Source organism: Mesoplodon bidens (genome assembly GCF_964165515.1).
Source record: "Mesoplodon bidens genome assembly, chromosome: 7".
NCBI classification, from domain to species: domain Eukaryota; kingdom Metazoa; phylum Chordata; class Mammalia; order Artiodactyla; family Ziphiidae; genus Mesoplodon; species Mesoplodon bidens.
The window spans coordinates 89,002,805-89,022,561 of record NC_138164.1 but is presented as its reverse complement, the minus strand read 5'-3'; the positions used below and the strand labels follow the sequence as shown (position 1 = coordinate 89,022,561).

General features: G+C 37.8%; 1 protein-coding gene across 1 annotated transcript in view; it reads left to right on the top strand.

Annotated features, from left to right (window-relative positions):
- Nucleotides 1–19,757, top strand: part of DCDC1 (doublecortin domain containing 1) — a gene marked incomplete at its 3' end in the record, with an annotated part of 485,061 nt that overhangs the window by 249,378 nt on the left and 215,926 nt on the right. Inside the window, 1 exon segment of the mRNA XM_081241118.1 lies at nucleotides 3,267–3,437. Within this exon segment, the coding sequence (XP_081097244.1) occupies nucleotides 3,267–3,437 (171 nt within the window).

The window sequence follows — 19,757 nt, the reverse complement described above, 5'->3', positions numbered from 1 at the left end:
TAAAGGTTATTACAAGATATTGAGTATAGTTCCCTGTGCTATACAGTAGGACCTTGTTGGTTATCTCCTTATGAATTTTTAAAGTAACAAAGTTTGAGGAAAATTGGTTGGAAACTTTATCAAAATGTCAGTGGCAGGATTCTTGATATATTTTCTCCTATGTTTAAGATATAAGTTAACCTTTACTAGGGCATCTTATTTGATAGTTTTAAGTTATTAAAAATACAGGCCATGATTGCTATAATTATGCTTCACATACATTAACAGATAATCATGGGGCCAAGGAAAATGGCAAAAATGATAGAGAAATTTTTTGAAGCAACGAAGAATTTATGGGAAATGAAACTTTTAAGGCTTTAACCAATAGCCCTTTAGAATGCAAATGACATCATCAATTGTATGGTTAATTTCTGATGTCACATGAAATCCCCTATCAGTGAAAAGCTATGGATTGTGACAGTATAACAAGTCGTATAAAGATGCTCTCAAATCAAAGCCTGAAATTCGTTCTTTTTTTTTTGTTTTGGTGGCTTGCTGTAGCGCTAGGTACAGTACATAAAATTAAAGGGAGCAGTATTACTGACTAACAAAATACGTTGCATGATACTTAGTATATTTTAAAGACTACATAAAATTATATCTTCTTGAATCAAATGATGCTGGGTATAGGTTCAGAGAGGATTGGTGCTTTCCAGAAGTAGACTCTTTCTATTTAAGGCCTTTGGATATTAGCTTTTAATTTTGTCACATACCTATAAGAGCAAGTTGCTTGGTCTGCTTTGGTCTCTAGCTTTGATATGTAGAATATACTATTATCCATCATCTTTGAGGATAATACTGCTAAAAGGTAGTATGTAAAGTTAAGGATGAAAAACATTGACTAATATTGAGTCATCCATCATTGCCATATTTTAAGCTTTATGACTTTCTTATAGGGTTAACTGTACTGTGGAAAGCATAGAAATTTGTTCTAGAAAGTAAGAAAATGTCTTGAATCTTGAATAGCAAGATGAGGAATGCAGTGGTGGGGGGAGCTACTTGAAGGTTCATTATACTATTGGAGGTAGATTAATTAGGTGGAGATGGCAGGATGGATTACAGGGGGAGAGACTAGGGACAGGGAGGCCACTCAGTAGGTATATTGGTAATACCAGTAGCAAGAGGGGATGAGGAGATGAAGGCTTGGCCAGAGTATAACTTATAAGAAAAGAAAGGAAGGAGAGGAAATATATGTGTTTAGAAGAACGGTTGATAAACTGCAGCCCTGGGGCCAAATCTAGCCCATTGCTTGTGTTTCTAAATAAAGTTTTATTGGAACACAGCCTTGTCCATTTGTTGACATATTGTCTGCAGCTGCTTACAAAGTACAACTGCAGGGTCGAATGGTTTTGATAGAAACATTATAACTCACAAAACTGAAAATATTATCTGGCCCTTATAGAGAAGAAGTTTGCCAATTCTTTATTTAGAAAAAAGCATTGTTTAAAGAAAGTATATGATTGATCACATAGGGACAAATAAGAAAGATATGGGACGCCAAAGAAAAATAAGAATCATTTAAATTAGCTTTATATGCATATAATGCTTCTAAAGTTCTTGGGAAAAGTTAAATATAATTGAAGTAATATATATATATATATATATATATACATAATATTATTATTATATATATATTTCAAATTAACTAGGTAAAGTAGAAAAGTAAATATTCAAGTCATATGTATAATAGTACAAACTTACTTTCATTGACTTCCCTGAAATCCTCTGTGGAAGGGATAGAAATCATAGATTTAACATCAGAGTTGGTAGGGGCAAATACCATATTTTCAGCTGAGAGAGATAGAAAGACAATGAGCTGTCATTACATGGGAGACTCTTGGAGAAGGAGTTTGCATTTTATCTGTGGACACTGAAGTGAGGTTGAGAATCTATGTAGCAAATAGTTTCAAATTTTTATCTTCTTCATGTGAAATAATGGTAGGAATAGGAAAGACAGGCCAAGAAAAACAATTAAAATTGATCTGCAGAAAACTACTCTATTTAAAAATGAAAACACTGTAATAATATACCATGTACATGCGACATTATAGGTTAGCCATTGTGCTGTCCATTCTTTAATCTAATTTAATTCTTAACATGGTAAGGTCAGTATTATTCTTCATTTATGAATGAGGTTTTTTTATTACCTGTTCAAAGTCTCTCAGTCAGTAAATGAAAGAGCCAGCATTTTAACCCAAGATTTCAAAAATCCGTGCCCTGTTCACAGTCATTCATAATTCTAGATGGGTCTAATTTGATCACTTTAAAGATCATGGATAAAGAGAATTTCTGCTTTTCATCTCTTTTGGTCACTACCATATATCGACCAGTGTTTATGTAAGAATCCAATCTATTAGAGAGAATATAAGTTTATATAACACAGTGAAGGGTCAAAGAATTGTAATGATTTTTAATTTGTAAACTATGAGGGTTAAAATATTAACTTACTATTTTTGAGTCTTCAGTATGTCTTACTAATAACCTGTAAGTCAAGTTCTTATATCTCTTAAATATTCTGATTAGAAATCCAGAAATTTAAATATAAAAGGTACATGTTTCTAAACCTTTGCTGTTTCTGGAAAAATTCTATGCATTATTCAGAAATTTGTATATATTCAAAATATTGTCTAAAATAGAGCATTGTCTTTGAAGTATGGATATTTTGAAAAATTGTATTTATGAAATTTGGAAAATTATATTTTAAAGTATTTGGAAGGAAGAGAACAGACTGATTCATTTAAAAGGCCACAAAATGTTAATGAATTTAACATACATATTACAAATTTTAAAGGTAACATACAGATGGTAAAATAAAATATTCTTAAAAGGAAGGTACATGTAATAGAATTAAATATTGTCATTGGCGCATATATTGGATTACTTAAAGTCTTAGAGAGGTCTTATTCTGTTAAGCAGTTTAAAAGTCCTTGGCAAACTTGTCAATGTACATGGTTCTTTTTGTATCTAGAGACAGTTTTTATTCAGCAATTGTAAATGGGTACCTATTCCATATTACTGAAGTACAAAGTTAGAAATTTTCCCATAAATAAAATTTATTGATAAAGGAATGTATATATCGCCTATTCGCTTTACTTGGACATAGATCTGTACTCAAATTCTTATATTGAAGTCATCTTCCCCACATCAAACTAAGTACTCAAAAATCTAATAGGTGTGACATCAACAATTACTTCTTGCTAACAACTCTTGTAATTTAACCCCTCCAGGTGAACAGGCTGATTGATGAATTGCAGACAGCTATGAAAAGCAACAGAGGTCATCTCTCTAAACTTGGCCCCCAATTACAGGCTGAGCAGGAGCAGTTCTCCTCTTATGTCTACGAACACATTAAAAGCCTTCCAGCAAACACCCTTATCCCAGGAGGCCTGCAACTCAAGGTGGGTGTCATTCTGTGACTCTCAATGGGTTCAGCCAGAGACAAAACACTCTGCTCCATTTGAAGACCCTTGTAATAATGCTACTCAGCTTGGATTTCTTTTTGTGTTGTCTTTCTCAAACTGGAGTTTGGATTACAAGTGCTAATACTACCATTCAGGGAATATGTTCTAAAAGAAAATATCTAGAAGTCTTTGAAATATGGCTTTATAAACTTTAGTGTTCAACCCAGAAAAGTAATTTTAATGAAGAAATTTAAGCATGAACATTTACATGCTTTTCTAAGAAACATATATTTTTCACAGGAGTCACTGTGTATTTCAGTTTTTAAAAATAACTTATTTGGAGAAATGGACAAGCTTTAAAATTGACAGACAGTGGCCATAGGAATTAGAGGTGAAAGGCCAGGTGACTGATTGATGTTATAACTACATTTCCAAGGAAAAGGATCTGTATTGGATAAGTGTGACACATGTCTGAGTTCACTTGGTGAAATCAATACGTAAGAATATACTGGGAAAAAAAGGTGAATTGGTTATTTGTTAGGACAAGATGGCTAAATGTCCTAAACTACCCTTTGCTATTGCATCATTGGAAGAGAAAAAAAAATAATAACTCATACTCAGCTAAAGTGGTTTAGGTACTGAAAGCTTAGGGAGTTTAAATACTTTTAAGTCTGTCAACTTAAGATTGTTCTATAATCTCATATCTCATGTTTCAAGAGACTATAATTAGTAAAATTGAATTACTCATAGTATGGCTCTTTTTCATCTAAAGAACCATAACTACAATTCTTCATTTCCTTTTGATTATGTTCATATTTGAATGTGATAACATTCGAAGTAATTGTATTTTGATCAGTCTTTATCTCTATAATTCCCCTTAATATTCAGTCTTATTCTGCAAATAACATTATAAACATTATATTTTCTGTCTATAGCTTATTTCTTTAATGGCATTCCTTGTTTACATTTTGAATGAGAATGTTACCATGTAAAAATTGACCTTTGGGGAAGTGTAATTCCAAGGTAAACATGATAATATATTTCTCATAGTCTGTGCTAGTCAGCTAAAGGCTTAAGAAGTGATGTTTAAGACATCAAGGTCAAGTGTTCCTGTAGTCCAGTAGCATTGTTCTTTTTCAGATTTCTGACTTGGTTACAGATCCAGTCTGCCATTTTGCACCTAAATGTAGGACCTGAAACCATAAAACTCCTAGAAGAAGTATGCTTCTTGTATGCTGCCTTGACATTAATCTTAGCAGTATATTGTTTTGGAGATCTTCAGGCAAGGGCAACAAAACCAAAAATAAACAAATGGGGCTATCCCAGACAAAAAAGCTTTTGCACGTCGAAGGAAGCCATCAACAAAATGAAAAACATACTGAATGGGAGAAGATGCTTGCAAATGATATGTCTAAGAAGGGGTTAATATCCAAAATATATAAAGAAATCACACATCAAAAAACCCCCAAACGGGCTTCCCTGGTGGCGCAGTGGTTGAGAGTCCGCCTGCCGATGCAGGGGACACGGGTTCGTGCCCCGGTCCAGGAAGATCCCACATGCCATGGAGTGGCTGGGCCCGTGAGCCATGGCCACTGAGCCTGCACGCCCGGAGCCTGTGCTCCGCAACGGGAGAGGCCACAACAGTGAGAGACCCGCGTACCATAAAAAAAAAAAGAAAAAGAAAAAAAAAAATTCAATTAAAAAATGGGCAGAGGACCTGAATAGGTATTTTTCCAAGGAAGACATACAGGTAGTCAACAGATACATGAAAAGATGCTTAGCATCGCTAACCATCAAGGAAATGCAAATCAAAACTACAATGAGATATCACCTCTCACTTGTCATAATGGCTATTATCAAAAATATAACAAAAAACAAGTGTTGGTGAGGATGTGGAGAAAAGGGAACCCTCGAACACTGTTCCTGAGAATGTAAATTGGTGCAGCCATTATGGAAAACAGTATGGAGGTTCCTCAAAAAATTAAAAATAGAATTACCATACAATTCAGCACTTCCACTTCTGGGCATTTATCTGAAGAAAACGAAAACAGTTATTTGAAAAGATATATGCACCCCTATGTTCATTGCAGCATTATTTAGCCAAGATATGGAAGCAGCCTAGGTATCCATTGATAGGAAATGGATATATATATATACACAATGGAATGTTAGCCATAAAAAGAATGAAATCTTGCCATTGCAACAACATGGATGGATCTACAGGGTATTTTGCTAAAGGAAATAAGTCAGACAGAGAAAGACAAATACTATACGATTTCACTTATATGTGGAATCTATAAAACAAAACAAACAAAGCAGAAACAGACTCATAGATACAGAGAACAAACTGGTGGTTACCAAAGGGGAGGGAGTTGGGGGGGGTTGGGCGGAATAGGTGAAAGGGATTAAGAGGTACAAACTTCCAGTTATAAAATAAATAAGCTACAGGGATGTAATGTATAGCATAGGGAATATAGTCAATTACATTGCAGTCACTTTGTATGATGACAGATGGTCACTAGACTTATCATGGTGATCAATTCATAATGTATATAAATGTCAAATCACCATGTTGTACACCTGAAACTAATGTATGTCAACTATAATTCAATAAAAAAATAAAAAGGAAAGGGCTTCCCTGGTGGCGCAGTGGTTGAGAGTCCGCCTGCCGATGCAGGGGACACGGGTTCGTGCCCCGGTCCGGGAACATCCCACATGCCGCGGAGCATCTGGGCCCATGAGCCATGGCCGCTGAGCCTGCGCGTCCAGAGCCTGTGCTCCGCAATGGGAGAGGCCACAACAGTGAGAGGCCCACGTACCGCAAAAAAAAAAAAAAATTAAAACAATAAAAAATAAAAAGGAAAAAAAGCCAATCAAAAGCAAAAAAAAAGATTCCTGCAAACCATACTTCTTTCATTTCAGAGCCCCACATTTGCCTTTCCCTGTCAGCACTTGGCCAGGCTTGGGGTCAAGGGAACTTTCATTTTATTTCTCCCCTCTTTTGAGCTTCCTCTTTCCCCATCTGCTCTATGATATAAATCCCATGTTTACGTAAAAACTCTCTGGTTACCTGCAACACAAACCCTCTCAAACCATTTCAAATAAAAAGAGGGTTTGTTGAAAACATAAAGGAATCTCACAGAAATGAAAACCAGGAAGTACAGCTGATTCTCACAAGAAAGTCACTTCTTTTCCATATCTCTTTCTCCTGAAGCCCCATAGTCTCTCTGCTCCTCATCTTTCTGAGCTTTTTCATTTCTCATTTCTTTCTGCAAGCTGGCTTTCTCATTTTACTCCTTTGTACGTACATGGAGGAAAATTATGGCCCCTAGCTCTCCCTAACTTTTAGGTTTAAATGGCCATCATCATCTGACTAGAGTCTTTGTGTCTCCTAGTTCAAATCATTTAAAGAGAGAATCTGTTTGGGTCAGTCCAGCCTTACCTAGGTCCCTGACATTAATTCAACTACCCATAGCCACTGAGTGGGCAAAGGCAGGGTCGTGTACAACACAGAGCACATAGGACTTTCCAGTAATTAGTCTAGAAAGGCAAGTTGGTCTTGGATGGCCAAAGTGACTGACATGTTTTTCATATAAAATTAAATGGAACACTGTAAATAAATTATTGTGTATTATTCATGGTAATGCATTTTCTCCTTTCCCTCCAACCCCCATATTTTTGGGAGTAGGTGTTTGGACTGCTGGAAAAGAAATAGAGATCTGTAGTTTTCTAAACGAGTTCTTACATCTGAAATAGCTAGGTAGTAGAGACAAAACTGGATTAGCAAAGTATACCCTAAATATTCAGAATTGCAGATCTCTTAGAATTAGGGAGTTTTTCCATACTCTCTAGGTGAGGAGAACTTGCTAATTCCAACTGGAGAGATGTTGAGCATAGGTCACAGCAGCATACCATCCTCTGTTAATTCCAGAATCAGTTCATATCAATAGCCTGGCCAAACTCTGTTTCCATGGAGTGTGAATGAACTGCCCTTTTTTGTAGCACTATCTCTAGCCCAGTTACCTCTGAGTCACTGTGGGCAAGGGCCATGACTTCTGTAGTTATGAACAACTTTATCCCACCTTGTAGCATGTGCTATGCAGAGTGTTAGATGATATATCAATCAATCAATCAATCCATTTTCCATTTATAACTGAAAGGCATGGCTCCAATAAAACCTATTTTTCCCCTTTTCTATTCATTTTGATAAAACAGTGAGTTGGAATGATTATCTTTCTACTTTTCTCTATTTGATGATTTGTATCACTGTTGAATACATATGTGAGCCCAGGACTCAGCTTCAAGAACCAAACATAATATATTGTAGTCATCATCATCTTCTAGAGCTTCTAGGTGTTCAACTAGGGGCTGTAGGCAGGGTGTGATCCAAAAATCCCCTGGGGTGCTTTTTCATATTATGTGTGGTTGCCTTCACTTCTTCACTGACCTTCTCATCCTCATCATATCTTTCATTGATAATTTTATCTATTTTTTAAAAATTCTTTTCCCTTTTATTTATTTATTATTTGGCTGCATCGGGTCTTAGTTGCTGCACACGGGATCTTCGTTGAGGCATGCAGGATCTTTCTTTGTGGCACGCGGGTTCTTTGTTGCGGTGTGTGGGCTTCTATCTAGTTGTGGCATGTGGGTTTTCTCTCCCTAGTTGTGGTGCGCGGGCTCTGTAGCTGTGGCGCACGGGCTGTCTTGTTGAGGCATGCGAACTCAGTAGTTGTGGCATGCGGGCTTAGTTGCCCTGCGGCATGTAGGATCTTAGTTCCCTAACCAGGGATCGTACCCATGTCCCCTGCATTGGAAGGCGGATTCTTTACCACTGGACCGCCAGGGAAGTCCCTTATTGATAATTTTAAAATAGCAGATTTTGGTTAGGTCTTAATAGTAGAAGATCACCTCTTAAAAGGACATGCTCTGTGTTCCATACTGCCTCAGTTCCATTTTTTCATAATACAGTACCCAGTTTAAATAGACACATAAGACAAAAGACCGAGAATAGTTTCAATGTCCATCCTGCCATGGGAAAGTTCCTTGTTAAAAAAAAAAAAAGAAAAAAATTGAAAACACAACATAACATCGTTAGAAGAATTTTAGGAAAAAGTTATATCACCCGTAATCACATTATTCCTTATATAACCATTCTTACCCTTGCATATCATTTCCATATGCACTCATATGTAGTCACAACCATAGCATACACTTTTTTGTATTCTGGTACATTCTCTTTCCATCACATCATAGCACCTTTTAAGTTGATGAGATTTCTTATTGTTTTTACCCTTAGTGGTCACACTCAGTGTGTGGCATAATTTACGAAGCCCTTCAGGTAACAAGCTTTTGGAGCAATTTCTTACTATTCCACACCTTCTCTTACCCCATATCCCCTGTCACTGCCATCACCCTCAGCCTTATGAGAACATCTGCTACAGCCATGGCTCAGTGACTTCTGTCTTCCCAGTCCTGTTCTTTCGCTGCAACTCCTCCTCCTCTTCATCCCCATGGAGATGCTGTCAGAAATGTTAGCGTTTCCCTGGGAGAGCAGGAAAGAAAGGATTGATAGGAAAGGGTATTAGCAAATCTGTAGGGGATGGTGGGTGGAAAAACTAGTAGGAAGGTGGGTGATCTGATGGGCAATTGATGAGCAAGAGTGTGGGATGTGTGAGTAGGTGGGAGAAAGCACAGGGGAATGAGCGGAAGATGGGTACAGGGAAGTCCTTTTACTGGAATTAGTAGTGCTTTTCACGCACAATTGGTCAATGATGCTTTGTGGGTTATCTCCCATTTGCTGCCAGTAGAGGCAGATCCAGTTTCTCTGGGACCTAGATCTTGTAAAATTTGTGGGAGAGGAGCCTCTTTAAAATTAGGCCTGAAAGTGACTATTTATTTAGAATGAGAAAATAAATCACAACACATTAATGGAGACTTGGAGATTCAGATTCTTTCTTCTGTGATGTTTTAAGGCAACTTATCAGACATTCTTACACAGAAATACTCTGATTACTAACTGGCTTCCCCTCCCCACCTATTGATGCTTTACAGCTTCCAGCACTCTCAACTTTTAGCATTCTCAGGAGCTAGAGCAAGTGAAGGGTCCGGAAGCTTAATCTCCACTAACTTTACATGAATCCACTCTGGCTGTGAGCAAGGGAAATATGGTGGAATTTAGTAACCTGGATAAAAACAAGGTTCAGAGGGCCGTGATTTGGAGATTTTTTTAGCATTTCTGTTTTTATATTGCTTGGTTGTAGTGTTCTCTCCTAGCATATAGAAATTTAAGTTTTTAAAAAGGGATAATTCAGAGATTTACTTTTAAAGAATGTCTTTGTCCAGCATCTAGTTCATCCTCTAGGTAGTATGTATCTAACAATTTTTATTCTTCCAGTTACAGAATAAAATAAAAATTTAAGTGAATAGTCCAATAAACCCATACATTATTAAATACATATGTCTACAAGGCATTGTGCTTGGTACAGTGGGAAGAGGCAGAGAAGCCTGCAACACCTTCTTGGCCCAAGTCTGATTATTTAATCTGAACAATATGACACCTCCTTTTGAAGACAATAAAACTAACGTGTAGGTCTTCTCAGCTTTTTACTACAATTTCATTTAGTTTACAGGCTTGTTTATATTTAGAAAATGGGCTAATTTCGTTGATAACAGAAAATATGCTAATTTTTATCTGTAATACCTTCCTGGCCTTTCCTATGCTTTGGAGACTTGAAGTTGCTCTACCAAAGGCACAACGACACCATGAAACCATTTGAGATTTGTATTCTGTTTTGTGACCATTTTTAAAAACTTTAAAAGTTTTCTAACCATATATATCCATATGTAAAGTTTTCTAACCATATATAAAATTTAATAGGAAGTTTATTTAAATATTTAGGAGTCTATGGAACAATTAAATGAATAAAAGGAGACAACTGAGGTCAAGTGGCGAGACTTTTTTTGGGGGGGGTATGGTGTCATCACTGTTCTGCTTGCATATTATGTTCTTATTTCCATTGTACATTCCTTGGTCCTTGTCTTTCTGTTTAACCACTTTTCCCATATATGTATTTACAATCTCTGAGATTCTCTGTTATTTCACCTACATTATTTGAGTAAACAGTAGGACAACAAATTTAGGGTATGCTCTAAGTACAAGTAGTAAAACATACCAACTTAAAACTTCATTTTCAAAGGAATTGTTTCTAGAGTAGTAAAACTGGAATATTCAATGTTATTGTTGTGACTTCAAGAACATATATTAAATGTTGGACAAAATGTGATGGAGATAATCAGTTTTCATATGTAGATTTCACCAAGGCAAATGTTGGACTGTCCATTTTAAAGGCAAGTAGACTTTAGATCCCATGAATGCCTGCTAACATCTCATGGGATAGCTGTTAGCAGTAGGCACTGAAATATCTCACCTACCCTTCTTTCCAGTGCTCTTTTCCATCTTGCCTTCTTTTCTTTTCTTTCTTTTTTCATTTTTTTGGTGGCCTGTTGGGGAGTGGGGGAATGCCAGTGTATTCACCCCACCCTATTTCCTGACAGGCATCTGCAGCCAGGTGTAAATCTATGTGCAGGAGGATACAATATTCCCTTCCTAGACCCGATGAAGAGAAAAACTGAAAAACTGTGTCTGTATCAAAATCAGGGAAGAGCAATTGGTTGGGCGGGGCACAATCTCCCATGCAGAGCCGTTGTAATGAGACAGGCTTTCCCTGTGCAGTCCTGACAGTCTTGAAGGTGCCTAGGGAATTGCCAGGTGGGCAGTCAGCAGGGAAAGTCCACAGGCCAGGGCTGGATTACTGTCCTAGCAGTTATGCAGACTAAATGCAATCACTGAACCTTACTGCTGCAGGCACACTCTCTCGCTCAGGGAGACTGTCCTTCTCCATAGCAGTTAATTTGTCTTTACCTCTCAATTAGCTTTTTCACAGAGTGTTTGAGATGCTCAAGTCACTGAGATTCTCTTCTTGCATATGGTCCTGTCCCCTGGATTACCCACTGACATCTATGTTAGCTCGACTCACCATGAATATTATCAAGCATTAACTCATCATTTGAACATAGAAATGAATGCAGATTTTCTAGTAAGTGCAAATGAAGTGATGCATCTATTCCTACTTCAGATTCTACCTACAGTGTTGATAATGTTTTATGATAAAAAATGCATTTAAAAAAATAAAAATGTATTGCTCTAGGCAATAAACTTTTGCATAGGTTTTAGTTACTCAGAGTATCTATTCATATTAGGGGAAAAAATTACCTTTCCAGGCATATTTGATATATAAAAAAGAAACCAAATAGCATTAAAAACATATACTCTATTGAAAGATGAGAATATGATCTCTGAGGCTGAGAATTGGGGAAGTCTGATGATTTGGCTCATATTTAATCGTATAGTATTCTTTTCCCCAGTAAAATAGAATTGGGGGGATGTGACTATGCTTTTCTCATCAAAAAAGCCCCTACTTTCCTTGAGAAGAAATATATTTAGCCCAGGAACTTTTAAAAACCTTTATTTACCAAAATCTGGTATATAATACATCATATAATGTTCAGCTACTGACAGGACCCACATACATTATATTGATTTTTTTTTTTTTTTTTTTTGCGGTACGCGGGCCTCTCACTGTTGTGGCCTCTCCCGTTGCAGAGCACAGGCTCCGGACGTGCAGGCTCAGTGGCCATGGCTCACGGGCCCAGCCGCTCTGCGGCATGTGGGATCTTCCCGGACCGGGACACGAACCCGTGTCCCCTGCACCGGCAGGCGGACTCTCAACCACTGTGCCACCAGGGAAGCCCTGATATTGATATTTTAATCCCAATTAAATATAATTTTAGGCACAAAATTAATTTAGACAAAGTGAAAAATCTTTGGTTCCACTTCTCCTTTAAATATTCTCATTTATAAAGGGCTTATTGAAATTACTTGGGGAATTCCCTGGTGACGCAGTGGTTAAGAATCCTCCTACCAATGCAGGGGACGTGAGTTCGAGGCCTGGTCCAGGGAGATCCCACATGCTGCAGAGCAACTAAGCCTGTGTGCCACAACTACTGAGAATGCGCTCATAGGGCCCGCGAGCCACAAATACTGAGCCTGCGTGCCACACCTACTGAAGCCCACGTGCCTAGAGCCCATGCTCTGCAACAAGAGAAGCCACCGCAATGAGAAGCCTGCGCACCACAACGAAGAGTAGCCCCCGCTCGCCACAACTAGAGAAGAGCCCGCGTGCAGCAACGAAGACCCAACACAGCCAAAAAAAAAAAAAAAAATTAATTAAAAATTAAAAAAAGAAAAAGAAATTACTTGGCTTAGAACATCAGGCAAACACATTTACGTTGCCACTATCTTCTATATAATTTTAAACATTTTCATGTAATGAATTTAGCGAGAATTGTAATTGGATACAAAGAGATGATTTTTTGCAGCATCATGCACCTTGTTTTAGAAATTTTACTTTGTCAAAAATGGGGTTAGGGAGAAGCCCTTTAAAAAATTATGACAAAGCAGTGAAATGTGACTTTAAATGCTTAAAGGAAAAGAACACAGGCCCACTCCCAGGGTAACTGTGAAGCTGATGAGGGCATCTTGCAGACCTCTCCATCCTTGGCCCCCCGTGGCCTTTCCTCCATACCCAACTCCAGCCACCAGTTCAGGCTGTCAGGTACCATCCTTACTTCAGGAAAAAGGCATACCATACTTTCTTTCAAGGTAAGACAGTATCAACACTTTTTTTTTTCTTGGATCAAAGTTTTTCTTGGAATGCCCTATGTAAAGTGAATGAAAGTAGGATGTACCCCTTTTGAAGCCAGGTTGGTGGCTTTCCCCACAGACTCACTCATCAGGTTTGATCTCCCACTTTGGACCACAGCTCCCCACTCTCACTCCCCTATCCACCAGCCCTACCCCAGGCCCTCTGAGGAATTCCAGAAAGCCAAGATTGAAAATCCTAGCCTCAAAGATCAATAACCAATAAGGTCGAATATTATTTTCTCTCATAGAGCTGTGGTATTTCAATTGTGACAGAAGAGTATCCCTCCAACTGGAATTTCAACTAGTATTGGCAAGTTGATGGGAGTGGTATTTTGGGGTCAGAGTCTTTTAGCCCACTCCTAAAATCCTACACCACTGGCAGTCACCCACTTTATATCTTCTAAATGGTGGGCTATGCTGCAACTTACAGAGGATATCTAAATTGTCTCTTTTAAAATATTTTCTTAAATATACCTTTTCTGGGCTTTAAAACAATGTTATTTGATTTTTGATTCAGGTCCCACTTAGACTGGTGAAGTTTAACAGTGAAATAACTTGTCTTCACATAAATGCATTTTCATTTCTTGGGACAAACGTACTGTCTCCTTACCTGTTAAGTACAGTTTAAAGATATCTCTGTTAGGCATTAAAACACATTTTCCTATATGCAGTATAAACATACTAATTCATTATTAACTTTTCATTGCCTGAATCTCATAATTTTAATATTTGCTTTGTGATTATCTTCTTATCTGAATATTAAAATTAGACATGTTTACAGTTTGATTTATAGTATATTATACATTTGAGAAGATATAGAAAATATGGACATTCTATAAACTATCTCACAAGTCTGTAACAATAAAAAAAGTAATAGCACATTTATTTGATTTAATGTGCATACAATGTTAATTCACTTAGAGTTAATTTTCTATCTCTAAAAGTTACTTTGAATTCTGATTGGATAGATTTTTTTTCATGGCTAATTAGCTTCTCACATAGGAAAAATATTCCATTTTAATTTTCATGTTCTTTGACTTAGGTAAAAAAGTTCTATAAATTACTTTTCTATACCTTTAAAAATTTTCATATTAAGTTTCATGTTGTTAGATCTCTAATCTTAGATATAAGAGTAAATTTTGATGTTTGTATTTTAAAACGTCATAGGGCATTATGCTAAGTGAAATAAGTCAGACAGAGAAGGACAAATACTGTATGATATCAGTTATATGTGGAGTCTAAGAAAGCTGACCTTGTGAAACAGAGACTAGGATGGTGGGTACTAGGGGTTGAGGTGGGGCTGGAGGTGGGAATGGGGAGATATTGGTCCAAGGGTATGAACTTTCAGTCAGAGGATGAATAAGTTCTGGGGATACAATGCTGAAGACTGTGATTTAGTTACTAATATATATTATTTACTTGAAAGTTTTAAAGAGGGTAGATCTTAAATGTTCTTACCACAAAAAGAAATGGTATAATTATGTGATGTGATGGAGGTGTTAGCTAACCCTTGTAATCATTTAGAAATATGTAAGTGTATCAAATCAACACGTTGTGCACAAACTTACATGTTATATGATAATTATATCTCAGTAAAGCTGGAAAAAAATCAGAGGACTTGATTTCTAAAGATCTCACTGCCCCTTATGAGTAGATTTGCACTAGGCAAGTCACTTAACCTCTCAGACTCACCTATAAAATCCAGTTGCTTTGAGTATTGAGTGATTTAAAGGTGTGCACACTCTACGCTGTGAATCACTGTGCATGTGTGTAGTGGATGCCATGCCACACTACCTGGATTCCCTCTTCAGGACTGAGATAACCACCCCCGACCTCCAGCTGCCACACCTACATTCTTCTCGGACAATTGCCCTTGGTGTGAAGTGGCTGCTTCTCCAAAGATTAGGCCCCCATCCTGAGGGCAATCTGCATCCAATATTTGATTGGTGGGCAGTTCAAAGCCATACTCCCTGGCCTCAATTCTGGACAACTCTGAGGGGCCATCCCAGGTCTAGAGCTCCCACCAGAGGCCTCTGTTGCAACTACATCACAGTTTACCTTCTCCCTCTGCCCACTCCTGTTTCCTCACTCCCCTCACCTGTGTTGTACCTGAGAACGTCCCGCAGGAAACTTCCCACAGGTAAATTTTGGTCTCAGAGTCTGTTTCCTGGGGACCCTAATCCAAGACAACATGTAAGTTAACCTTTTCCCAACATTTTTAATTTCACCTGAAGTACGCCAAATAGTTTTGTGGGGCTATTTTATATTCCTTTCCTTCACCAGACCTCTTGTAGTAAATCCTGTTACTGTACAGCCTCCCAACTTTTGGTAACACACTGCGGTGTCATTTTCCTATTATTGCCTCTTGACAGCATTGCCTCCTGAGGCATTTTGAAGCTTAGGTGTTTGGCCTTCCACTCACGCACAGAAGAACTTCCTGGGTGGTCTGTCCGGCCGTTATGGAGAGTTTGGGAACCTGCTGGTCCCCGACAGCTAGCTCTTAACCAGACTTATAGCATTAAAGGCCGATAATGGCACTGCACTAGGCCTTATACAAGTCCTTAAATAGGTGTCATAAATGATGCCAGGCAAACTGGTCAAAGAACCACATCCTATTCAAGTCATCTTCCCCCCACGTGGTTTATGTTTTTGTCACTGCCTCTATAAAATCTTCACAGTAAATACAGTTCTTTTGATAGTTTGTAAACATTTTTGTGCCTTCACAAAAACTACATATGAAGTTATACTTAGGTTGATTTATTTACATCCATAGATGCAGACATCATGGTCCAGAAATATTAGCCTAGCTACAGATTTTATTTCCCAACCCCACTAATGAACAAATTACTCTGGAATGAACAACAGAAACTGACCATTTATAACCAAGTCCATTGTTAATACTCTGTTCTGAGCCGCAGTCATTCACCCTTCGGATAACTTTTGCTCCCTGGAGTCTACTCTCCACCCAGCAGCCCCGATGCTCCTTTTAAGTCAGATCCTGTTACTGCTCTGTTCCAATCCCTCCAAGGATCCCCCATTTTGCTGCCCAGCCCTTAACCCTCTGACTTCACGTTACTTACCCTTCTTCTCTCTCGCTCTGCTCCCATCACACCAGCCTGCTTGTAGTTCCTGGAACATACTGGGCACATTCCTGCCTTAGTTTCTTTGCTCTAGCCTCTCCCTCTGCCTCCAGTGCTCTTCTGCCAGCTATCTGCTTGGCTAACTCGCTCACCTCCAAGTCTTTACTCAAATCTTTCCTCTCTTGAAAGCCTTTTCTGATCACCTGCTTCATATGGCGACCACCAACCATCCCACTCGTTGATCCTAGGCCCTATATCCCTTCCCTGCTATATTTTTTCCTCTTTACATGGCACTTACCACTTTCTAACTTCCTCCAAGGTGCATTTACCATGATACCAATGTACCTAAGCTTCAAGGCCCCTTTCCTGCTTAGGCCCCTTCCAAAACCCTGGGAGAGGCCCTAGCAATGTGTTCACATGGCCACATGTTTCTGTAAAATTTGCAAATATAATATATTTTAACTACAATTGACTGAGAGCATTGTCTGTTTGCACTCCAACTTCCTCTCTGTCAAGTTTTCCCTTGCACCAGCTGGAGCTGAAGTGGTTGCAGGCATTTTTGAGGTCTGGCTAAGGGGAAGTTGAGTTGAGGATACATTTAGTTTGAGCATAGTGGGATGTAATTACTGGTTTGCAGTCATTTCCCTGTATCGTAGTTCAGTTAGGGCTAAGCCACCCTGGTATGGGAAGAGCTTCTAGGAAGATGGCTACTACCTGCTGGCCATAGAGTGTATTGCTTTTTGACTGTGGACCAGAGTGCCTGTCACCAAAAGTATATGGGTGGTGGAGGAAGAACAGTGTGTGAAATTAACAAAGTCAAGTAACCTGTAGAAAATCCTTCCACATTTTACAGCTCATATTTTAAACTATCAAGCTTTTCCCAAAGTTGACATCAGTCCTAAAAATTTTTATGAAATGACCAACCAAGTTGTGTAGTTGAGAGAAATTTTTCTAATCAATAATAGAAATTTTTTGATTAACCATGCAAGAGGGAAGATGGAATTATATTCCTAGTCTCCTTATAGAAAATGTTACAAGATTACCAAATGAAGAGGTGATTGAAGACAATTCAGCCAAAAAATGTGCATTGGATAGTAAATTAATGAAAATATTTTGTGACTTTTTCTGGATTTTGTCATGTTTTTTGCTATGTGTGAGCTTTTTAATATGTGTAAATTGTTGTAATTTCTCATTTTAAGTATATATTTTGTATCTAGTTTTCCATTTGTACTTTTGCATTTTTTTTTTGTTAAAGAAGGCCCACCAAGTTGTATAAACTTCAGACCTCACAGACCTGGATGTATCCTGACCTTGCTATATGATTTACTTACTTGTTCTGTCAGGAATCTTAGTTCACTGGTGTATCTTAAGCACTTGAGCAGTGGATGGCACATAGTAGGCACTCAATAAATATTTGTTGAATGAAGAATTGATTAACAACATTACAGTGAAACATTGGTGTTAACCTAATTTAATTCTGCTGAAGAAAAGTCATTGTTGACATGAAGGAAAGTAAAAAGACTGCAGTTCATGGGAAACTCCTCCTAGAAACTCTGTACTTTGTGTAACAAAGGGCATAGAAGTAAATTCTTATGTATAGGTATTTTTTTCAATAGTCATTAGCTACAATGTTTTTTGAAAGGATCTGGATCCCGCCCCCCCCCCTTTTTTTAAGATTCTATTTCATTACTCCTCAGCTAGGGACTCAAGACTAGCCTTTAGCTGGCTTTTTGTATCACCCTACTTCAAGGGTGAGAATTTAGTTTTAGAACTATAAGGAGGTGACGGCATGCAGATAGCCACTAGGAAGCAGTTGGTTTTTCTTAAGCCAAGGATTAGGCAGCAGGAAAATAAAGGTAGACTATTTTATATTTTCCTATATAAACTCTGTTTAGAGAGCTATCTTTGTTTAGACATTGGACAATAGAAATAAAAATACTTCTCATGCAAAGGAAGAAAAAAATAGAATACTTAGATTAAAAAAAATGGTCATAGTGGTATAGACCTTAAAAATAGGAGCTGAGCCTTAAGAAAAGCAGAATGTCATAGAATTTCAGCTTGGGGAATTTTTACTTTTGTAGAAATACAGAAAAAAAAAAAAACATTATATGAGTGACTAGTGGAGGGCAGATTTCTTTCACTTAAACACCTAAACTTTTACTTAAACAGTAAAGCACCTCTTTTTTCCTTATGCCCTCATAGGACTTTTAGAGGCCAGAGCCTTTTTTTTTTTTTCTTGAGAACACTCTTTTCTGGACATAGAAGGGAAGGCTTATTAACAGTAGTGAAGAAAGTAGTAAGCTAATGAAGGTCTTAGGTGTTGTCCAGGTCTTATTTGCTTTCTCAGTTTGACAGCACTTACACAGCTATTTTCTAGAACATAATTTGCTGCACTCCAGTTCCACATCTAACAAGTCTTGACAAAGGAACATCAATAAGTTCTCCAAACTGAGCCTTTGTCAACACTAACCTTGCAGAATGCGTGCTGCCTAGAATTGTGAACTTAATTGCTAAATGGCTCTGTTGTTTAAGAGGGCCCTGAAGAGATAGTTGGGACAGTAAGCTTCTCCTCCCACATTATTTCCCATAGGTTTGTAGGCAACAGTTGGATTTACAAAGTTCCTGGCTAAAGTAGAGAGATTTCTTGCTCAGAATTGTATCTTTTCTCAGAAAAGTGGTTTAAAAAATCCCCTTTAGCAAAAGCTACTGTAGAGTGTGGAGCAGCAATGCCCTAAGGCTGACAGCTGTACCATCACCACTAGGCTGTCAGCACGATGAAAAACACAGAGTGGAGAAAACCCCACTATTCTTAAACATTGTTACTCTTTTTTTAAACCTTTTTTTTTTTTTTTTTACCTAAATCCTCAGAAAGTGCTGTTGAAGCACATTATTTCCTAAACCAGGTTAGGACTAATTACATAACTCTCAAACTGTCTCAAAAGTAAAACAGATGGTTTTCTTTCTTATATTTAAATAAAATATTCTCCCAAATTATCTTCTCTGGAGATAGCACTAGAAATAAATAAAATGGCTACTCTCATGTGATGGGTCTATCAGAAAGGGAAGAAAAGAACTTTTGAGAAAAAAAAATACAGTAAAAAGCAAAGATTTACATTACTCATCAAGCCTCTATCGGCCTGCATTCTTTCTTGCCTGGTGAATGACACACCCCATGTGGGCCCTCAGCATGGTCAGAGGATGGTGTTCATTCTAGTGGAGGCTTCCTTTGGCACTGGTTTATTTGGATACCTTTGACCAGAGCGTTAGCTAGCATTTTCTTTTGCCAGATGAGCATTGCATAATGCAATGTTCTGAATTTTATCTCTGTTCTCAGCAACTTGTTGCTTATATGCACTTAAAATGGATGGCTTTCATTGTACCTTTATGCAATAAATTTGTCAGGTTAAATTTCCTTTCAGTGAGTCAAAAGATGAGCTGAACACTGATATATTTTAAATATAAATTAAACATTCC